General features: G+C 43.9%; 2 protein-coding genes across 2 annotated transcripts in view; both read right to left on the reverse strand.

The window, feature by feature from the left end:
* Nucleotides 1-91: 91 nt before the first annotated feature.
* On the reverse strand, nucleotides 92-7,624 carry LOC146320095 (uncharacterized). Its single transcript, XM_084728220.1, has 3 exons — nucleotides 5,245-7,624; nucleotides 5,078-5,163; nucleotides 92-4,966 (listed from the first exon to the last, which is right to left on the reverse strand). The coding sequence occupies exons 1-3, from the start codon at nucleotides 7,622-7,624 to the stop codon at nucleotides 92-94; spliced, it is 7,341 nt and encodes a 2,446-aa protein (XP_084584346.1).
* Nucleotides 7,625-13,314: 5,690 nt separating this feature from the next.
* LOC146320096 (uncharacterized) overlaps nucleotides 13,315-18,459 on the reverse strand; it is a 66,813-nt gene continuing 61,668 nt past the window's right edge. Inside the window, exons 8-12 of the mRNA XM_084729016.1 lie at nucleotides 17,529-17,554; nucleotides 16,717-16,930; nucleotides 14,904-16,118; nucleotides 14,707-14,776; nucleotides 13,315-13,404 (exon numbers count right to left, since the gene is read on the reverse strand). Coding sequence (XP_084585142.1) covers nucleotides 13,315-13,404; nucleotides 14,707-14,776; nucleotides 14,904-16,118; nucleotides 16,717-16,930; nucleotides 17,529-17,554 — 1,615 coding nt within the window. The remainder of the gene's footprint in view (nucleotides 13,405-14,706; nucleotides 14,777-14,903; nucleotides 16,119-16,716; nucleotides 16,931-17,528; nucleotides 17,555-18,459) is intronic.

The following is an 18,459-nucleotide window of genomic DNA, read 5'->3' on the forward strand; positions in this document are numbered from 1 at the left end:
AAAATGTGGTCCAAAAAAAAAAGGGAAAGAAAAGCAGGAAAGGGGCTATACATGCATCAACATCATTATGATAAATGAAAAATACCATTTATCATACAAATTGTACTAGCCTTTTCGCAGCTTCCTTTGTCAACAAGTCCTCTGGTTGCTCTGTGTCCAAATCTCCATGCACTGTGTCAGGTGCGTCAACTACAGTCCTATCTACCTCACATGGGGTGATCTTTAATTGGGGAGTATCCAAACCCTCTGTTAGGGTAGCTGAGTGAGAGGGGAGGCCAGACAGTGGTGACTGTGCTAAAGTGTCACAGCTTCCTGTTTTTGAAGTTTCTGTTGGTCCCTCAGTATCACTGGCGTCTGCACTTTCCGTTTCCTCCGAACCTGGGGAAAGTTTCTCAGACTCTGGCTCGCAAATTTCATCTGTAGGCTTTGGACCTTGGGACTGAGGTTGGGTTGTGACCACTGGAGGAGTGGGTTCGGCTTTGGGAGCGTCAGGGCTCCCAAACATTGAGCCAAGTTTCATGCCAAACACAGACGAAGCAGATGATGGTTCTTCCTTTCCAGGTGGCTTTTCATCCTGAAAAATACCTGCTGAAAGGTTTTTAAAACCAGAAAAGAGACCACCATCTGTCTGTTGTTGCTGTGCTGTCTTCGCACCAGTGGCTGGAGATTGACTGGAGGAGAAAAGGGATCCAATAGATGATGTTCCTTCAGCAGCTACAGACATAAAGCCAAATTTAGAAGCAGTCAGACCCGGTATTTCAAATAAGCCCTTGGTTTCAGGAGCTGGGGGTGGTTCATCTTTGTCAGACACTGCAGAACCTGGCTTCTCTAAATTCTCAGCATGCTCAACATCCACTGGTTCTGCCTCATGCGAAGCTGTTTTCGGGGTGGGTTCGGTCTGAGAAGTTTCTTCTGCCTCTGTTTTGTCTGTTCGTTCTGCTTCCTCCACTAATCCTTTTTCAGGAGTCTCAGCATCCTCCGTGCTTTCAACATGTTCATCTCCAGTTAAAGGTGTCTTCTCTGTACCTTTATTTTCTGTGCTCTCAGAGACATTTACCTTTGTAGAAGGATCCTCATGTCCAGAGTCTGTACTAGATTGTTGATGCTCCTCAGATTTAGTTGTTTCAGGACCTTTGAATATACCAAGTAGGTCACTGGTAAGAGATTCTGTAGCAATGCTACTTGGAAGTCCAAAAAATGAGCTTTTCTGTTGTGGCTGTTGTTGTTGCTGTTGTGGCTGACGAGGAGCAGGTGATGATCCAAAAAGTGAACCAGGTGAACCTGAAAAGAATCCACCAACAGTTGGTGGTTTATTTGGGGTATTTGAGGAAGAAAACATAGACATAAAGCCGGAAAATGGAGCTGGTTCAGGGGGCTTCTGTGGTCCAGGCTGTCGTGGTCCTGGCTGTCTTGGTCCAGCCATTCTTGGTCCTGCCATTCTTGGCCCCCCCATCCGTGGGCCTCCCATCTGTGGGCCTCCCATCCGCGGGCCTCCCATCCTTGGAGCTCCCATTCTTTGTCCTGGTGGGCCAGGTGGCCTGGTCATTCCTGGCGTGGGCTGTTGCTGGGGTGGAGGACTAGCAGGTCCTAGTGATGGATCTTTCAGAGGCCCCACAGCTTGAGATGTCATAATTTCTGGCGAGTTGGTACCAACTGTTTTTTCTGAATCTGATGCAGAGACCACTGTAACAGCATTATTACTTTCAACATGTTTATCTAATTCATGTGTAGGTTCTTTAATAACTTCTTCAGCCTCTAATTTAGCCTCAAGTGGCTCCTTTGCAGTCTCAGCTGATGTAGCTTTTAGTTCTTCATTAGCAGATTTTTCTGATTCTGAAACTGCAGCCTCTGTTGTAACGGCACCCACCACAGGTTCTGCAGTAGGTTTCTCTGTAACTGGTGTCACTGAATCAGTTTCAGTCACCTCTTCAGATTTTTCCACATCTGCAACAGCTACTTGTTTGTCACCAGCAATTTCTGAAGGTTTCTCAGTTGATTTTTCCACATCTGCAACTGCGGTTTGTTCTTTACATTCAACTTTCAAAAGTTCATCAGTTGATTTTTCTGTATCTGCAGCTGCTGTTTGTTCTTTACCATCAACTTTCAGAAGCTCATCAGTTGATTTTTCTGTATCTGCAGCTGCTGTTTGTTCATTACCCTCAACTCTCAAAGGCTCATCCATTGATTTTTCTGTATCTGCTATTTGTTCTTTATCCTCAACTTTCACAGGCTCCTCCGTGGATTTTTCAGTATCTGCAAATCCTGTTTGCTCCTCATCAGCAACTTTCAGAGGCTCCTCAGTTTCTTTTCTTACCTCTAAAATTGTTATTTTTCCTTCATCAACAGCTTTCACATCTTCCACTTCAATCACGTCTGGCCTTTTGTTTTTGTCAATAACATCAATAACACTTCCTGACATCTGCTTGTCATCAGTTTTTTCTGATGGGCTTCTGATGGCAGCTATGTCAGTTTCTTTATCTGTGCTCTTTATTCCAAAACTATCCATTTCTGACTTAACAACTTCTTTCTCAGCATCCACTGAATCTTTCATGTCTTTATATTCTTCAAGGGTGTCTGACCGCTCCTCACTTACTAGCTTTACGACTGGTTGGTCCAGTAGAGTATCTTTCTCTAGATTACTAGTCACATTTGTTGTGTCTGCAACAGAAGTTTCAACCACAGCTGAGGCATTTTCATTATTGGAAAGCTGATTTTGCATTGTAACTTTTTTGTCCACCTCCAGTTGTGGATGTGGATCAAGGTGATCCTTTCCTTCTTTCAAGGAATCTTTTACCTCTAGTGGTTTCACTTGTTCCGAGGTTGTCTCCTCATTCACAGGAACAATTGCTTCTGGCTCTGTTTTAGTTTCCTCCATGAAAGACATTCCAAATAGTCCAAACCCAGTTTTAGATTTGTTACCATCAGAGGTCCCCCCACCAAGTGAGAACACAGAGGAAACTTTAAAACCACCCTCTGATTCAGGTGGTTTAGAGGCTTCAGACTGTGCTTCTGATGCTTGCTGGTTTTGTCCACCAAACATGGAGAACAGTCCTTTTCCAGAGGTCTCTGGACCTCTGGGTGGTGGTGTAACTGTTGGCCCTGGTTGGGGCATTCTAGGTCCACTTTGGGGCTGGGCACTAAGACTTCCAAACTTGGAAAACAACCCTGCACCAGGAGTTTCTTTTTGTGGAGTAGAACCTGGGAGGATGCCACCAAATATAGAAGATCCAGTGGAAGGTCCTCTTGGCGGGGCACCACCCCCAGGGTGACCTCTAGGACTGGGCGGTTGCTGAGGTGCAGATGCACCAAACATTGAAAACAGACCTTTGCCTGGAGGTTCTTTGGGTGGAGGACCTCTAGGTCGCACACCTCCACCAGGTGGACCTCTTGGGCCAGATTGCGGCTGACTACTAGATCCACCAAACATAGAGAATAAGCCTTTTCCCTGGGTTTCTTGTGGGGTTGATGGTGGTGGTTGTGGGTCTTTAGATCCAGGTGTAGATGGGACATTTGACCCCCCAAACATTGACAGTAACCCTGAACCAGGAGTATCTTTGGTAGAAGAGCCAGGAAGAATGCCACCAAGTATTGATAATCCAGTTTGGGAGGACGTCTGCTGTGGGGTTGCAGTGGAACCACTAAACATAGAAAATAAGCCTTTTCCTGGTTGCTCACCAGGCTGTTCAGCCTCTGGCTGAGTATCCTTGGCAGCCAAACTACCTTCCTTGGAGGTTGTGATTTCCTCTGTAGGAGGTTTGAGAGGAGTAGGTTCAGATGAAGATGAGGCTGCATCTCTTTCAGTTTTGTCACTGAGCTGTTGGACTCCTTCTGGTGATTGTATGCCTGAGGCTGAAACTGCTTCTTTCGGTGACAAGTTATCAAGAGACTGGACTTCTTCAGGCAATACAAAATCTGAAGTTGTGCTTTCGTCCTTGTGGGCTAACTCTTCAAGGGTTTCAGTAACTTTTGGTGGTGCTGGCACTAAAGTTGTGCTTTCAACCTGGCAGGCCAGATCACTCAGAGGTTTAACTACTTCAAGTGTTGTTGTTTCTGGGGCTGTTGAGTTTCTGTCCAGCTCAGATGGTGGCTCATAAGCTTCAGTGTTCTCTGTTTTAGCTTCTGAAACGCTAGCTTTTATGGTTGAACTCATCTTTGTCAGAGTGTGCTGTGAATCATTTTCATCTGCATGTGTATAATCTACTGCAGTCACTGTAGGTGATATCTCTGGTGAATGGGTTTTAACCTGATCTGATTCAATGAGTGCCTCGGTGACAGTGATTTCTGTAGCCCTAGCATCCTCGGATACATCAGTCTGTTCAACAATATTAGCAGGCAAAGAATCCTTACACTCTGCAGTTTGAGTGGTATCTTCAGAAGCAATGGCTGCTGACGGTTCAGGCTTGCTACATTCAATGAATTTGTCTTCAGATATCTCTTCTTCTGGTGAACTTGCTGCTGAGACAAAAATATGTGGTAGTCTAATGTAAGGTTTTGGCTCACCTGGTTCAATTTTATTTGAGCAATTGATGCCAATATAGATTGACTTTGGGTGACTGATTTCCTCCTGTGATGTGTTAGATACTGTAGAGAACTCACCAAATCCAGTGTTGACATTAACAGATTCTGTGGATATCATTTCTTTGGTTGCCTCTGTACTTTGCTGCTGTGACATGCATGCTTTAGATGTAACCTCTGACAGTGTTTCTGATAGTTCTTGTGAAACACTTCGACTTAGTACTCCCTTAAATGTCATGGCATCTGGTGGTTTAGTTTGTGAAAATTCAGAAGGGTCCTGAGAAGTAGATGAAGACTTGACACCAAGTGTTGAAGACTCAGTAGAGGAGTTGGCCACTTGTGATATCATCGGGGATGTCTGAGGGCTCACAGCAAATGAACATTCTCCTTTGTATTGTGATGCAGCAATTATAGAGGGTGCTGGAGCCAGCTCTGTCTGCAAAACTGCAGACTGGTCTTTGGATAATAATGAAGACACAGCTACTTCACCTCCACTTGTCACTGGGCTAGATTCAGTGAAGGATTTTATTTGTGTTGTTGTAGAGTGTTCTTGGTTACTAACAAGTGCCGGTGTGCAAGGCAAGGAACTTGACACAGATATTTGTGGGCTTACATCAGTTGTTTCTGGTATTTTAACAACAGGGGTTGCTGGTACAATTGTCCCTTCAACATTGCAGTGCACAAGAGACGTGCTCAGCGTAGGTGCATCAGAAGTAACTGCAACATGGCTGAAAGCAGGAGTCTGTGTTGGAGAAACTTGTGTCCTGTTGTCCACAGGTATTGACACAGTCTGAGTGTGGTGGGGCATAACAGCCTCTGGTTTTGTACTGACAGAGGCTTGTGAAACTGAACCACTAAATAATGAAATCAAACCCTTAACAGAGGTGGATCCTGTTGGTTTTGAAGATACCTCTGGTCTGTGTATTTTACTTCCAAAGCCCGCGTTCATTGGTATTTGGTCATGTTTTGTGGCAGGTTGTGATATAACTGCATTAATCTCTGATGCACATGAAGCCACAGCACTTGAGGGTACAGTCGGTGTGTGATATTGCTGGACAGTGACAGGGCATGGACTTGGATCAGGTTGTTTTGAGAATTGACGAGGTTCTTTTGCATAATAATCTGCAGGTACACTGCTCTGCATGGACTGTGCACCAAAAGAAGGTAGAGAAGGATCATGTCTTCGTATATCATGTGCTTGCTGAATTGCTGAAGCAGGTAATGACTGAACATTTATAGTTTGTGGGGTAGAAACAGATTGGGATCTACTATACAGTTGTTGAGTAGAAACAGGAGGGAATGCCTGTTCATTACTTGTCAGTGTTCCACTATGTGATGGAGTCTCCTCAATGCTGCCATAGCTGTCCACAGTTGGCTGCTTGATAAGAATTTTTGGTCTAACGTTCATGTCATGCTGAATATTTGTATCTTGTCTTTGCAACCTTGGAGCCTTCGACTGAGATCTAGCAATGGATGAAGGCCAACCAATTTCCACACCAGGTTGCTGGTAGTGCTGTTGTAGGGCTGAATGTTGTGTCTGAAGCTGAGGTATGTTGGGAGGCAATTGCTCAGATTTCTTGGATTCAACATACACATTACTGGTTGGTTGATATGCACTGTTTAGTGAGACTGTTGGAGATGCACTGACCTGCATAGCCTGGGGAGCTAAATTCTGATGAGAATGAATCAGCCTTTGAATAGGCAGCGAAGAAGAAACTGAAGTATTTACTGGGGCAGAGTTCAGTCCTGTTCCTGACTGCATTCTGTGATGTATTCCAGGTTGAGTGGTGACCTGTTTATCAGTGGGATATTCCCTATATTGTAGTGATGTCTGAATTTGAGAAAATGTTGTATCTTCTCTGACCACCTTAGGAGTGGGTGGAGCTATGTATTTCTGCTGATGGTAGAGATTACTTTGAGACAGAGGAGACATACAGGGAGAGGAGAGATCTGCTGCATCTTGATGACTGACAATTATAGTTTTGTTTTGAGGATCCACAGTTAGGTCAACAACACCCAGTGATGTTTTCTTTTCTATTTTCCTTCCAGTTTGCCTTCTTTCAAACATTTCTTTCTTTGCTTTGTTATTGGTGAAATTCATGGGCTTTCCATCCTCTGGTTCAGTGTGACTACTTGAAATGTTAGTTGTATTTTGGCTGTGTTTTGCAGAGAAGTCTACTGGCTTATTCTGTTGCTCTGTGTCCTTAAAGGTGGCCCTTACACCAGAAAATACCTCATTACTGTGGTATGTAGATATCTGTCTATGCAGTGTCTCAGTTGTATTGACTCCACTCAAGGCTCGTCTTCCTTGTTTATGTGCAGGCGGCTCCACCTTGAGTGATAAACCAACAGAACCATTCCTTGTTACAGTTGCAGTGTTTCTGGTCAGTGACAAAGCTCCAGTTGACAAGACATCAGAAGCTGTTTCGGATTGATTCTGCTGTGGTTTTGGAGACATATCTAGGAAGCTTTTGATGGAATTGGCAGGTGCTGATGCTCTTTGATCTATTTCTCGAGATGCACTGTGCACAAATCCTTGTTGCCTCTGTTCTTGTGATCCTATAAGTATCTGTTGCCTCTTAGGTTGCTCCTGAGGGGGATGTGTTTCCACAATTAGTGGAAGACCAGCAGAATCTTTTTGACAATATGCAAAGCTTGATGGTCTTGTTCTTACCAGTGAGACTGGATCTGAATAGTGTAGCACTGTGTCTGATTGACATGTCTTTGTTGACATATCTAATGTGCCTTTAGCAAAGTTTGCTGGAGCTGTAGAGAGTGGATATGGATGGACAGTGGACTGTGACACACCTTTGGTCTCACTAACACTGGGGCACTGCATTGTCATACAGCTGGAAAGTGGTTGAAGCACAACAGGGACAATGTTTTTATCCAGGGTTTGCTGTTTTTGCACAGGGATCAAGGTTTGAGGTTGCTTCTGGAATGCTGATTCTTGTGGTACTGGTTCAACTACTAAGGGTATACCAACAGAATCTTTTCTGGCAACTGCTCTTGCACTTGGCTTATTAACAAGCGAAATTGCCTCACTTTGAGTAGACTCATGTTCTGGAATTGTTGTTGTCACCGCAGCTTGGGTTGGCTTTGGTGACATATCCAATGCTACAGTTGTGACAGGTTCTGTTGAGGTGGATGTTTGACGTGTTTGTACAGTGGCTAGCGACTGAGAAGTAGAGTGATTTGACTGGGAAAGGACTCCAGATTTGTTCTGCTGTGATTGTTGCTGATATAAAACAGAATCTGAGAGGCACTGATTCTTATTCTCAAACTCTTGCTGTGCATTTGCTGGGGAGCTAATCTTAATGTCACTGTAAGGCTCTTGAGAAGGAATATCTACAACTAGTGGCACTCCAACAGAATTTTTTCTTGCAAGTTCACGGGCATTTGGCTTGCCTCTCATAAGTGGTATAGCTCCATTAACAGAGTCATCTTTTTTTTCTTCCGGAACCACCTCCCTTAATTTGACTGACGACTTAGAAGTCATGTCTAATGTGGCCTTAACTGTGTTGGCTGGTGCTGTCACATTCTGTGGTGGTTTGTATATTTCAAGGGATCCAGAAGACTGACTTAAAAGAGACTGTTGTCTTGGTAACACTGGTCTCCTACTACCAGATGGAATCTCCTCTTTCCTTACAGAGCATTTTACTGGACTAGTATGAGGATGATATTCCCCAACAGGTTGTGAATCAATATATTCTTTTGTTTGTCCCTGAGACTGTGGTGAGTCTTCTCTATATGACAAGTCAATGGATTCATGATGACTAGAACTTATGACTGGTTCCTCAGAAATTGACATTTTTTTCTTTGTCAATGGCAGTATCTCACAGTGATGATCCTTTGGTGGCACAACAGTTTGCTGAGTCTGCTGGGTTGCTGTCTTGGCAGACATATCTAATGTGGCTTTAATTAGGTTTGCTGGTGCAGTGGTTTCCTGATATTGTTGAGCCTTTCCACTAGATTGTTGGCGAGGAATCTGCTGTCTAAAACCAGTTGTAACTATTGGTGGGCTTTGTTGCATCTTTAGATGCATGTTGAAAGAAGAATTCAGTTGCTGTCCCTGAGGGTCCACTTGATTTCTCATCACAGGGCTTACCAATGGGGAGGTACATACAGATTGTAGTGATCCCGATTTTGCAGGTTCCTTCAGACCTCCACCAAGACTAGATGGTTTACTGGAAATATGAGCAGTTGGGGAGCTTCTCTTCACTGATGACATCACATTAACATCAGAACTCTTTGACAGTTCATCAGATGATGTAACACACGGTTTGGATGAAATGTCTCTGGTACTTTTGCCAGAGGCTATAACATCAGTTTGGTTTATATCTCTTTTAGAGGGACTGTAGGAGGCTGGTGGTGTTTTGACATGCATTGCAGAAGAAGTATGGCCAACTCTAATCTCTGGACTGGACAATTTTCTCCCTGAATTGCTGTTTTGATCAAGTGGCATACGATTGATCTGAGAAACTGTTCTCAGAACTGAAACTCTTGGACTTTGCTGTACTGTGTCCATAGTGGGATATTCTGAGTTTGGATATTCAACTTCTTCTTCCTCATTCTCTTTAGTAAGATCTACAGCAATTGTGGTCGTGTCAGGTAAGTCCACATTTACCTTAGAATCCATCTCCTTTTTCTCTTTATACCTTTTCAACTTGTACTTTGTAAAGTCAACAGCTTTATCTTTCTGTGCAGATTCTACACTGGCATCTGTTGCATCTTTTTGTTTGATATTTTTGTTTTTATTAATTGTGGCAGAAAAATCTATGACTTTATTGCCTAGTTGAGGGTCAATAGGAGTACTAAAGTTATGAGTTCTGTTGTGAAGGTGGGCCTCATTATATGTCACTGAGTTGTCATTCAGTATATGTAACTGCGGTGTACATTTCTGAGATGACTCTTGTGGCTGCTTTTGGTCCGCTGCTGAAGTAATGCTGATTTTGCTAATGTCCGGCATCCCTGTGACTGTAGTCTTATTTGCTTGTGATAAGATTCTGGATTTCTCTGCCTGCGATGGTTGCTTTGCAAGCTGGGGTCTCTTTGGGGAAACAGAAGGTGTAACCATAGTTGTAGAAGATGTAGTGGATACACTCCTTACAGATGTTGTTTGTGCTGAAAGAGTGGGAGAGGCTTTAGAAACAGTTGGTGGTGCAGGCAGTTTTCTTCCCGACTGTACTGGGATTTTCGAGGCTGATGGGGTCTCGGGAAGATTTCTGGAACCTTTTGATGTCTCTGAAACCTTGCTAGACACTGATGGTGATGTAGCAGATGTTGAGGATGACAGTATATTAGCTTTATTTGCATCAGTGTTTGGAGACATTCTTGCAGCTTCTCCCATAGTTGAAAGTATGGAGCTTGACTTTTGTCTTGGTGGGTCTGCAGGTGTGTCACCTACATACGCAATCCTGATTTCAGGAATTGGGTAACGTCTGTTTGGAGACTTTTGTGTTGAATTGCCCCTTGGAGAAGGTGCAGGTGAGACTGTAACCACATCTTTTATACCCTGATTCTTCCAGTAAGGCCCTCCATGTCCCCCTTTCAGTGATTTTAAGGTAAAATCAGCTGCCTCCATTGGCTCCTCTTGAAAGCAATGACTATTTTGTACCGATTCCACCTTAATCTTTTTAAGCTTGTACACAGTGAAGTCTACAGGCTGATCTGCTTGAGAAGCTACAGATTCCTGAAACATTTGAGAGAAGCTTTCCAAATTCATGTTCATTATTTTTTCACCTTTTCTAAGGGCGGAGGTTAGGTCCACGGGTGCATCTGAAAGAACTAATTTATTCTCTTGCTGGCCTGTAATCCAAAAACCTTTATCTTCATTATAGAGGGGTACTTTAAAACCACAAAGGGTCACTTTGTCCTTTTCCTTTTGCTTCAGAATGTTAGCAATATTTTCTGTGATATTTCCAAGAACTTGTACATTTTCAGGTGCAGCACAGGCATAGAGGTGTCTCCCAGCTCTGTCAGTTAAAAGTGAATAAATGTATTCCTCATCTGTATAAACATAATATCCACAGTCCCCAACCTCAGCTGGCCACCACAGCCCTTGTTCCAACAGCGAAAGCCATTGTTGATACCACTCAGAATCCTCTAAGAGGATTTCATCATTCACATTTCCTGTAGCTCCTGCAGACCTGCTTAAATCCATAGCACCACGTGTTAAATCCACTGGACCCTTTTTGGTGGCAAGTTGTTTTAAAAACTCAGTTGCTGATTTCAAACCAAAGTCTTCCTCTCTTACATCAGTACTAACGCCACTTTTTTCCACTACTTTGCTGAATTCCTGTACGCTACATTCTGTAAGTGACTGACATCTGCTTAACCGTGTCTTTGGTTTTTCCATGGATAGATTCAATGCAGTACCTCCAACAATCCAAGGTTTTCCTTTCCTATCAAGTTCATTCAAGTGGTCACAGCTACTCCAGGGTTTCTTCTCTCTACAACTCATGTCAAACAAAACAACATCTTCATCTGGCTCAAGAAAGCGATTTCTGCTCTCAAAAAGCTGGGCGGCCGCATCCTTCCAAGGATGTGAAGGTATATTGAAATCACTTATGTTCATTTCCATAGGATTTAACCATAAATGATTCTCCACTTGAGGTGCACCAACTGTTGGTGGTATATGCCTTTGGCATGCCTTGGAGTGTTCCTCAACTTGATTAGCAAGAGCTTCAGCAAGGGCATAATCATTGAGTTGTTGCCACAGAAGAGCTTCTATGAGACACTGATGTTCATAGAGTTCTGGTGGAATGACACCATGCTCTGTAAAGTTGTATAAGAGATCCTTGTAACCATACTCATGCGCTGTCCCATACAAGAGACGCTGAATTTCCTCAAGATAACGTTGGGTTGGGGAAATCGTAGGATCTTGCCAAACCTGAGATTGACCAGGTTCCCCGTGGCTATTGACAACTGGAGTAGCTCCAACAACACTTGCTGTTAGTGTTGCAGTACTTGAAGGGATATCCTCCTTACTCTTTGGTAGTAAACGATCAAGAAGTCCTTTTTCCATTTCCTTTCCAGGAGCAGAATTGCTACTGTCAGTGGGCGCAGTTTTGAACATGCTGGATAACAATCCTGGAGATGTGCTATTTGTGCTGGTTTTTGGTTCTTCCTTCCCAATCTGAGGGGGTGATGGCTGTTGTGTTTTTGATGGTTGCTCATCTGTGGCACTAAAAAGACCAGAGAGGAAACCTTTTTGAGCTGGACCTTTTGAGTCTTTATCTGCGGCAACATCTTGGGAGGAATGCATCTCTACTGGTTTGGTTCTCTGAATCTGTGGTCGCCCCTGTCCAGCACGTGGCTGATGTTGTTGTGGTGATGTTTGAACGTTTGCCTGATCAGAAGGTGATGATGACTGTTCCACTGTATTTGAAATTTTGTTCATCAGGCCTGAGAATAATCCCCCTGATTCAGACTGGCCTGCATTTTGCCCTGACTTAGAAGATGGTTGAGCTGCCTGAGCAGGTTGAGGTGACTTTTGCTCCTGTGGTGCATTTTCACCAGACGCAAGCTTCAGAATACCAGAGAGCAAGCCTCCACTTTGATTTGGCTGTTGGGTTGCTGTATTTTGCTGGTTTTGAGGTGATGTCTGACCAAGCAGCCCTGACAAGAATCCTCCTTGCTGACTGGGTTGAGGTTGAGATGATTGTTGACTAGGTCCAACAATATTTGATTTACTGCCCTGTTGAGACCCAGTCTGTGGGGTGGGCTGTTGTGGAGCATTATCTGTAGATGCTAGCTTATTAAAAAGCCCTGAAAATATTCCACCCTGCTGTGGCTCTGGTGCAGAGGCAGCAGTTTGCGGAGGAATCTGGTTTTGCCTCCGCAGAGGCTGTCTGTTACCTTGTTGTGGTTGCTGCTGGTTTGGATTACTAACAGGTGGCTGCTGCTGTGAAAACAGCCCAGAGAAGAAGCCTCCCTGTTGAGTAGGTGGTTGCTGGTTGCTGTTTGTCTTAGGGCCTGCTCTTTGTGCCTGTTGCTGCTCTGGCTGACTCCCCATTGTAGACTGTGGGGTGCCTGCATCTGCAATTTTGTTAAATAATCCAGTGAGCATCCCACCAGGACTACTGGGAGGCTGCTGTGGAGGGACTTTGTTCTGCTGTTGTGGGTTTTGTTTATTGCCCGGTTGCTGACTAGGCTGGGGCCTGGATGGGCCACCCTGTTGCTGGTTGGGTGAAGGCTGGGCTGTGTTTGCAGAAGCAGAGTCTTGGCCTCCAATTCCAAGAAGACCAGAGAAGAAGCCTCCTTGTTGAGGAGGAGCTTGCTGCACTGGTTTTTGTTTAGTCCCTTGAGCACCAGACTCTGATTGTGGCTGAGATTGAGTGGGATTAGGTTCCACGATCTTGTTAAAAAGCCCTGACAGCATGTTACCTGATTGCTGATTTGGTTGTGTAGATGGTGTAGCTGGAGGTCCTTTTGAAGGCTGGGAGGCAGTTTCTGTGAGTTTCAACAAACCCCCAAACAATCCACTAGGTTGAGGCGTTGTTGTTGTTGCTTTAGGTTGTAGTTTTTCTGTTGTTGGGTCAGGCTGTTGCTGCTGGTTGTCTGAGGCTACAGGTTGCTTTAAATGCTGGTCAGGTTGATTTTTGTCAAGGGGAGGTGCTTCAGTTGAGCCTGATTTAATCAATCCTGACAAAATGCCTGTTGACTGAGAAGGGGAGGTCCCTTGACTCAAGTTTTGTTCAGGATTTTCAATTTTCGCTGTGTGGTCAGCTGCATCTGGTTGTGACTCTTGACTGGACTGAGTTGGCTGAGACCCAGCTACTGTGTCTGTAGCTTTTTTCAGGAGGCCAGAAAGGAGTCCTCCAGCAGGCGGCTGTGCAGCAGCAGGCTGTCCTTGCCTTTGAGCTGGAATTTGGCCAGACTGCCCTCCTGGCAATGTTGACAGTGGTTGATTTGTAGGAGCAGAAACATTATCAGAAGCAAATTTTAAAAGTCCAGACAACAGTCCTCCTGACTGTTGTGTGGCAGAATTCTGTTGTGTTTGGGGAGAAGACTGAGAAGGTGATGAAAATAGGCCTGAAAACAGACCCCCTTGTTGAGGCTGACTATCTGCTCCCTGGGGTTTCTTGTCAGATGACGCATCTTCTGTTGATCCTAGTTTCAACAATCCAGAAAGGATTCCTTGAGCCTGTGGGCCTTGTGATTTGGCTTGCTCCTCAGGCTTAGGAGGACTTTGATCTTTAGATGTGGCATCTGCTTCAGGCTGGATACCTGTCTTGCACTGGGTATCTGTCTCAGACAATGTTTGCTCTTGAGACAATTCTGTACTGCAGACAGTACTACCTGTGGTTTCAGGGACCATTTGTTCCGTATGTGGTTCAGTTTGACCACTAGGTTTGGTTAGTGTCACAATGGGAGTCATTTGTGGTTTTGCAGGTTCATTTGGGGTTACCTTAAACAGGTTTGAAAACCAGCCAGTTTCTGTGTTTCCTTTTGGTACACTTTCAAGAAGTGCAGCACGACTTGGAGATGGAGTTCTTGCTGGTGTTGGGGATGGACTTTTTGGTGGGGCATTGGTATCATCACCAGAGGCAAACTTAAGAATTCCAGAGAGCACACCTCCCTCTGTTTTTGGTGGAGTTGTTGTGGAAACATTTTCAGAAGAGAAAAATGGAATTTTAAGTTTGCTCCCTAAAAATGACTCCTCTGCAGGCTTATTGTCAGTTTGTGTAGAAGTGTCAGGAGGAACTGTTGATATGAGGGTAGACAGAGACTTTTTAAAAGGACTAAAGAATCCTGTTTCCTCTGAACTGCTTTCAGGCTTTGATTCAGATATTGCAGACGTTCTTCTTTGCTGAATATCAGGTAGCTCACCAGATGACTCTGTCTCTGGAAGGAGCTCTACTGAGCCACTTCCTGTTTCTAGGAAAAGCTCAATTGATCCACTTCCAGTATCTGGCAAAAGATCAACTGATCCACTTCCTGAACCTGGTCTTATCTCGCCTGATAACTGTCGCTCTGTTTGTGAGCCCTGTCTATTAGGACTCGAGGATCTGCTTACAGATGCTTGTGATGCTTGGGATTCAGTGCTTGCAGCAGATGCGCTTCTTTGCTCTGATGGCTGAGGTGATGGCTCTCTGGATGGTGGTGCACTAGAGAAAAGTCTCAAAGGACTAAGCCTTCCTAACATGGATTCAAACCCAGATGTGGGTTGGCTAGCAGTTGTTGTACTTCCTTGTTCCCCTGTGCCACCATGTGCTGCTGCTTGATCAGTGTCAGTTTGCCGACTCGACTCAGAGGACTGAAATGGCAAAAGAGACTGAAGGGAAAACTTTTTTTCTGTTGTGGATTCCTGAGATGCAGGAGGAACTATGGCTACTGGAGGAGATGTACCACCACTTTTGGGAATAAAGGAAAGCAGCTTTGACATGCCAGATTCAGGCTGAGGTGGTGCTTGGGAGGTAGGTGGATCTGTTGTAGTGGCACCAGAGGTTTCCTTGGCTTCAGTGTTGGACTTAGGGATGAAAGAGAGCAGTTTTGAAATACCAGACTCTGCCTGTGGTGGCTGGGGTGATGGAGATGTTCCAGGGGCCTCTACCTCAGTGGGAGACTTTGATCCTGTGATTGTACTGAATAATGAGCTCATGGCGTTCTTTACCCCACTTATACCCTGTTCAACAGCACTGTCCTCCTTAACTTCAGGTTTGACTTCAGCAGTATTACTCTCCTCAGGTTCCACAACTTTAGCATCAGTTGGCAGTGAAGGGAGTTTTCTTCTAACTGGTTTAGGCATTGACTCGTAGTTGTTGATCTCTTCCTCTTTTACAGCTAAGTATTCAGACACTGAATGAACTAAGCTCTTAAGTTCATCCATTGCATCTACATATTCATCAATTGGCTCCTCTACAGGAGACAATGCAGGATCCTGTCCACGACTTGGTTTCCCTTTGCTTGAACAGCCTTGTACTCCAAAAGGTGGCATGTACTTGCCAGGGTAATAATAACTTTCATATTCACAAATAACATCCCCCTCAGTGAATGTTAGGTCATCTAGTTCCTCCTCAGATCCAAAGGAATACTGCATCTCATCTGAACCAACTGAACCATATTCACTCCTCCCTCTAATCCTTGCAGCCTCTTCCCGAGCAGCCTCCTCTTCACGAAAAGCTGCATAGTTCTCAAGTGTATCCTCTAAGGCAGTTTTGGCCCACAGTCTGGTCTTGTAAAGGAGACTTTCTCTGTCTGTTTTCTGTCGTTGCTGTTTTACAGAGGGAATTATATCAATTTCAGGAGGGGACGATTCATCCTCAAAGCTGCCAGCTTCCTTATAAACTAAACGAACTTCTCCACTACCAAAACCATGCCTCTGTCTGTGTGGCCTGCCATTCGGCTCCCCCATATCCTCAAGGGATAGTGCATCACACTCTACTGTCTGATAGAATCTGCTGCCTTTCGACTCAGAAGGGTTGTCACTGATCCGATAGATGATGCTTTTATCTTCGTCCTCCCATAGTTTCTGCTCAGCGTCCAAGTAATCATCCAAGACACCTGAGGTAGGCACTTTATATTTGCTCTCCCAATCCTCCACACCCATACCTGAGTCAACAGGAATTATTCTTACTCCACCCTTACTGTTTGATTGCCTGGATTAAAAGTAAAAAAACAGTGCCATGCAGGAAGCAGTGGAGCATGATGCAAAGAAAAAGAAAGAAAGAAAAATTAGACAAAAATAGCAGATCATGCAAAGAAAGTGTTCATGCAAGTAAAGAAATAGGATAGCAAATGAAAAAAGCCAAGCACACATGTAGGAGGAAAAGTATTTTGTTTTTGCTTTTGTCAGAGAAAAAGATTATTTTGCTTTCCTGCATCAACAGTTATGATTTCATTGTATACATGATGAAAACATTTATATACAACCATGTATAAACTAGTACACACAACGGATTAAAAGTGTTAAATTGATTAACATTTAATATGAAATCCACAGTAGAAATAATTACTGCGTACAGTAATGCTACAGGTGTCGTGTGTTCCAAAGCACAGCTGTCCAAGGCTGAGCTGCTTTCAAATGGGACCTTTTTATTGATACGGGTGGTATTATTTAGGTGTAAGTGTCTCAAAACCTCTATCAACGGATTCTGCTGCACATATGCACATATGCATGAATACAAATGCAGCGATGAGGACACAGGGTTGGGTCTTTGCAAGTGTGTCAATGAGTGTGTGTGTGTGTGTGTTTACCTGGGTCCCCTCATTTCTCTATAGTCTAGCTCATAGCTTTGTAAAGAGTCAGACTCCCTGGACAGGGTTTGATGTTGGACCCTGCGTCCTATAGGGTACTGGTGCACCGATGAATTTGTCTGGGAGGTGTTGTGGAACCGTGGAGGTCTGTTGCCAGTTTCACTGCGGTAGTCACTGTCTCGGTCATCCATTGCACTATCATGGTCATCGAAAGCTGGGCAAAGACAAACGAAAACAGTTCAGTGAAACAACAGATAAAATCTAAAATACATTCATTCATCATTTTCAAATTCATTCATTTGTTCATAATTACTGTGAAACTTCATCCTGCTTCATCCTCGTTTTTTTTTTTTACTTCAGACATGGCAAATTTGTAAAGTGCAACAAACAACAAAAGTCACATGTGTACCATTGTCATACAATAGATCACTGCTCATACTCAGAGGTTTAATCTTGTCTGAATAGAAAGCTCCCTCTTCTGGTAGCAGGCATGCAACACAATAAAAAAGCATGAAGGCCAAGCTGACAATGACATGAACAACAAGAAATTTGATCAATGTGAAACATTTAAGGTGTAACTCCAAGAGCCACTTAAAATATGACGGCACAGTTGGCACTCAAACATGTCACTAGATACAAGAATGTGAAATTCAAAATACAGTGAGGACAATGAAAGGGTACAGACCAAACATGCAGTGGTCCTTATTTTAAAAAAAAGAAGAAGAAACAAATGAAAAGAGCAGTCTGGCACCATGCAGAAGTGGAGTGAGGGACAAGTCACGGAGGGAAAAAACAACAATCACTATACGTACTCTGCTGGTCACTCCATCCGAAATAACTCCAACTGCCTGGTGGCACGGAGGCAAGTGTTCAAAGAAGTTAGGGGAAGAAGTGAGCTTCATTACTGAAGAATCAAACCAGTAACTGTAACTGGTGATGCCCAATGATGAGTATATAACATGTAATGGGAATGAAGACGCCCAAATCTGTGAAGCCTGATGGGAATGATGAATGGTAATACCAGGATGAGATGGATAAGATGAAGTGAAGCAATGTAAAAAAAAGTCACATGAAGTGATGTGATGATCAATTTGGTTTCACGAAGTACAGTATGAGTTATCAACACTGACACAACAAAACAGCTGCAGGGAAAAGTGTTTTCACAAAGGTAACATCAGTGTTCAACAGGTTGGAAAGACAGCTCTTCATAACTACGATTAACGGTGGCTGGTGCATCCAAAAATCCTATTAAGTGTACAAACAGAAAGCTTGAATTTTAGAAATAAGCCAGCTCTCCAAAACAATTACAATAAGCTGGCACTGAAGTAGGTTTAAATGTACGCGTCAGAGCCAAAACGCATCAGCACTTAACTGGTGGCTGATATGACATGTCTTTTCCTGCCCATGAAACAGAGAAAATTAATCAGTTTTGTCCAAGGTAAAACTACCACGACAAAAGAGAAGAGAAACAATCTGAATTTTCTTCTGATATCACTATATGGCCTACAAGCAAGTAAGACCAACAGATGCAGCAAACAGTCATCATTTTGTACAGAACCAAAGATACTAGCAGTGCAATTCTTCTGGTCCTGATGGGAACAGCATGTATACATAAAAGTGTTCTAGTTTGCCGTTAAATGCCAGAGGGAGAGGAAGAACAGCTACCAGCACAGAACAATAACAACAAGATGGCGGCGACTGCAGCTGCAGTGACAGCTCTGACTTCGCTCATCAGAAAGAAGA

This window comes from Lutjanus erythropterus, chromosome 10 (genome assembly GCF_056507025.1).
Source record: "Lutjanus erythropterus isolate fLutEry1 chromosome 10, fLutEry1.hap2, whole genome shotgun sequence".
In the NCBI taxonomy this organism is placed as follows: Eukaryota; Metazoa; Chordata; class Actinopteri; order Lutjaniformes; family Lutjanidae; genus Lutjanus; species Lutjanus erythropterus.

Bases quoted from the DNA above. Each gene is read 5' to 3' on its own strand.
- LOC146320095 (XM_084728220.1), bottom strand. From the start codon at position 7,624: ATGTCACCAAAGCCAACCCAAGCTGCGGTGACAACAACAATTCCAGAA. The intron at 5,164-5,244 runs GCCATGTTGCAG...CAATTGTACCAG, and splicing joins AACACAGACTCCTGCTTTCA to CAACCCCTGTTGTTAAAATA. The intron at 4,967-5,077 runs GTTAGTAACCAA...TCCAAAGACCAG, and splicing joins TGCCTTGCACACCGGCACTT to TCTGCAGTTTTGCAGACAGA.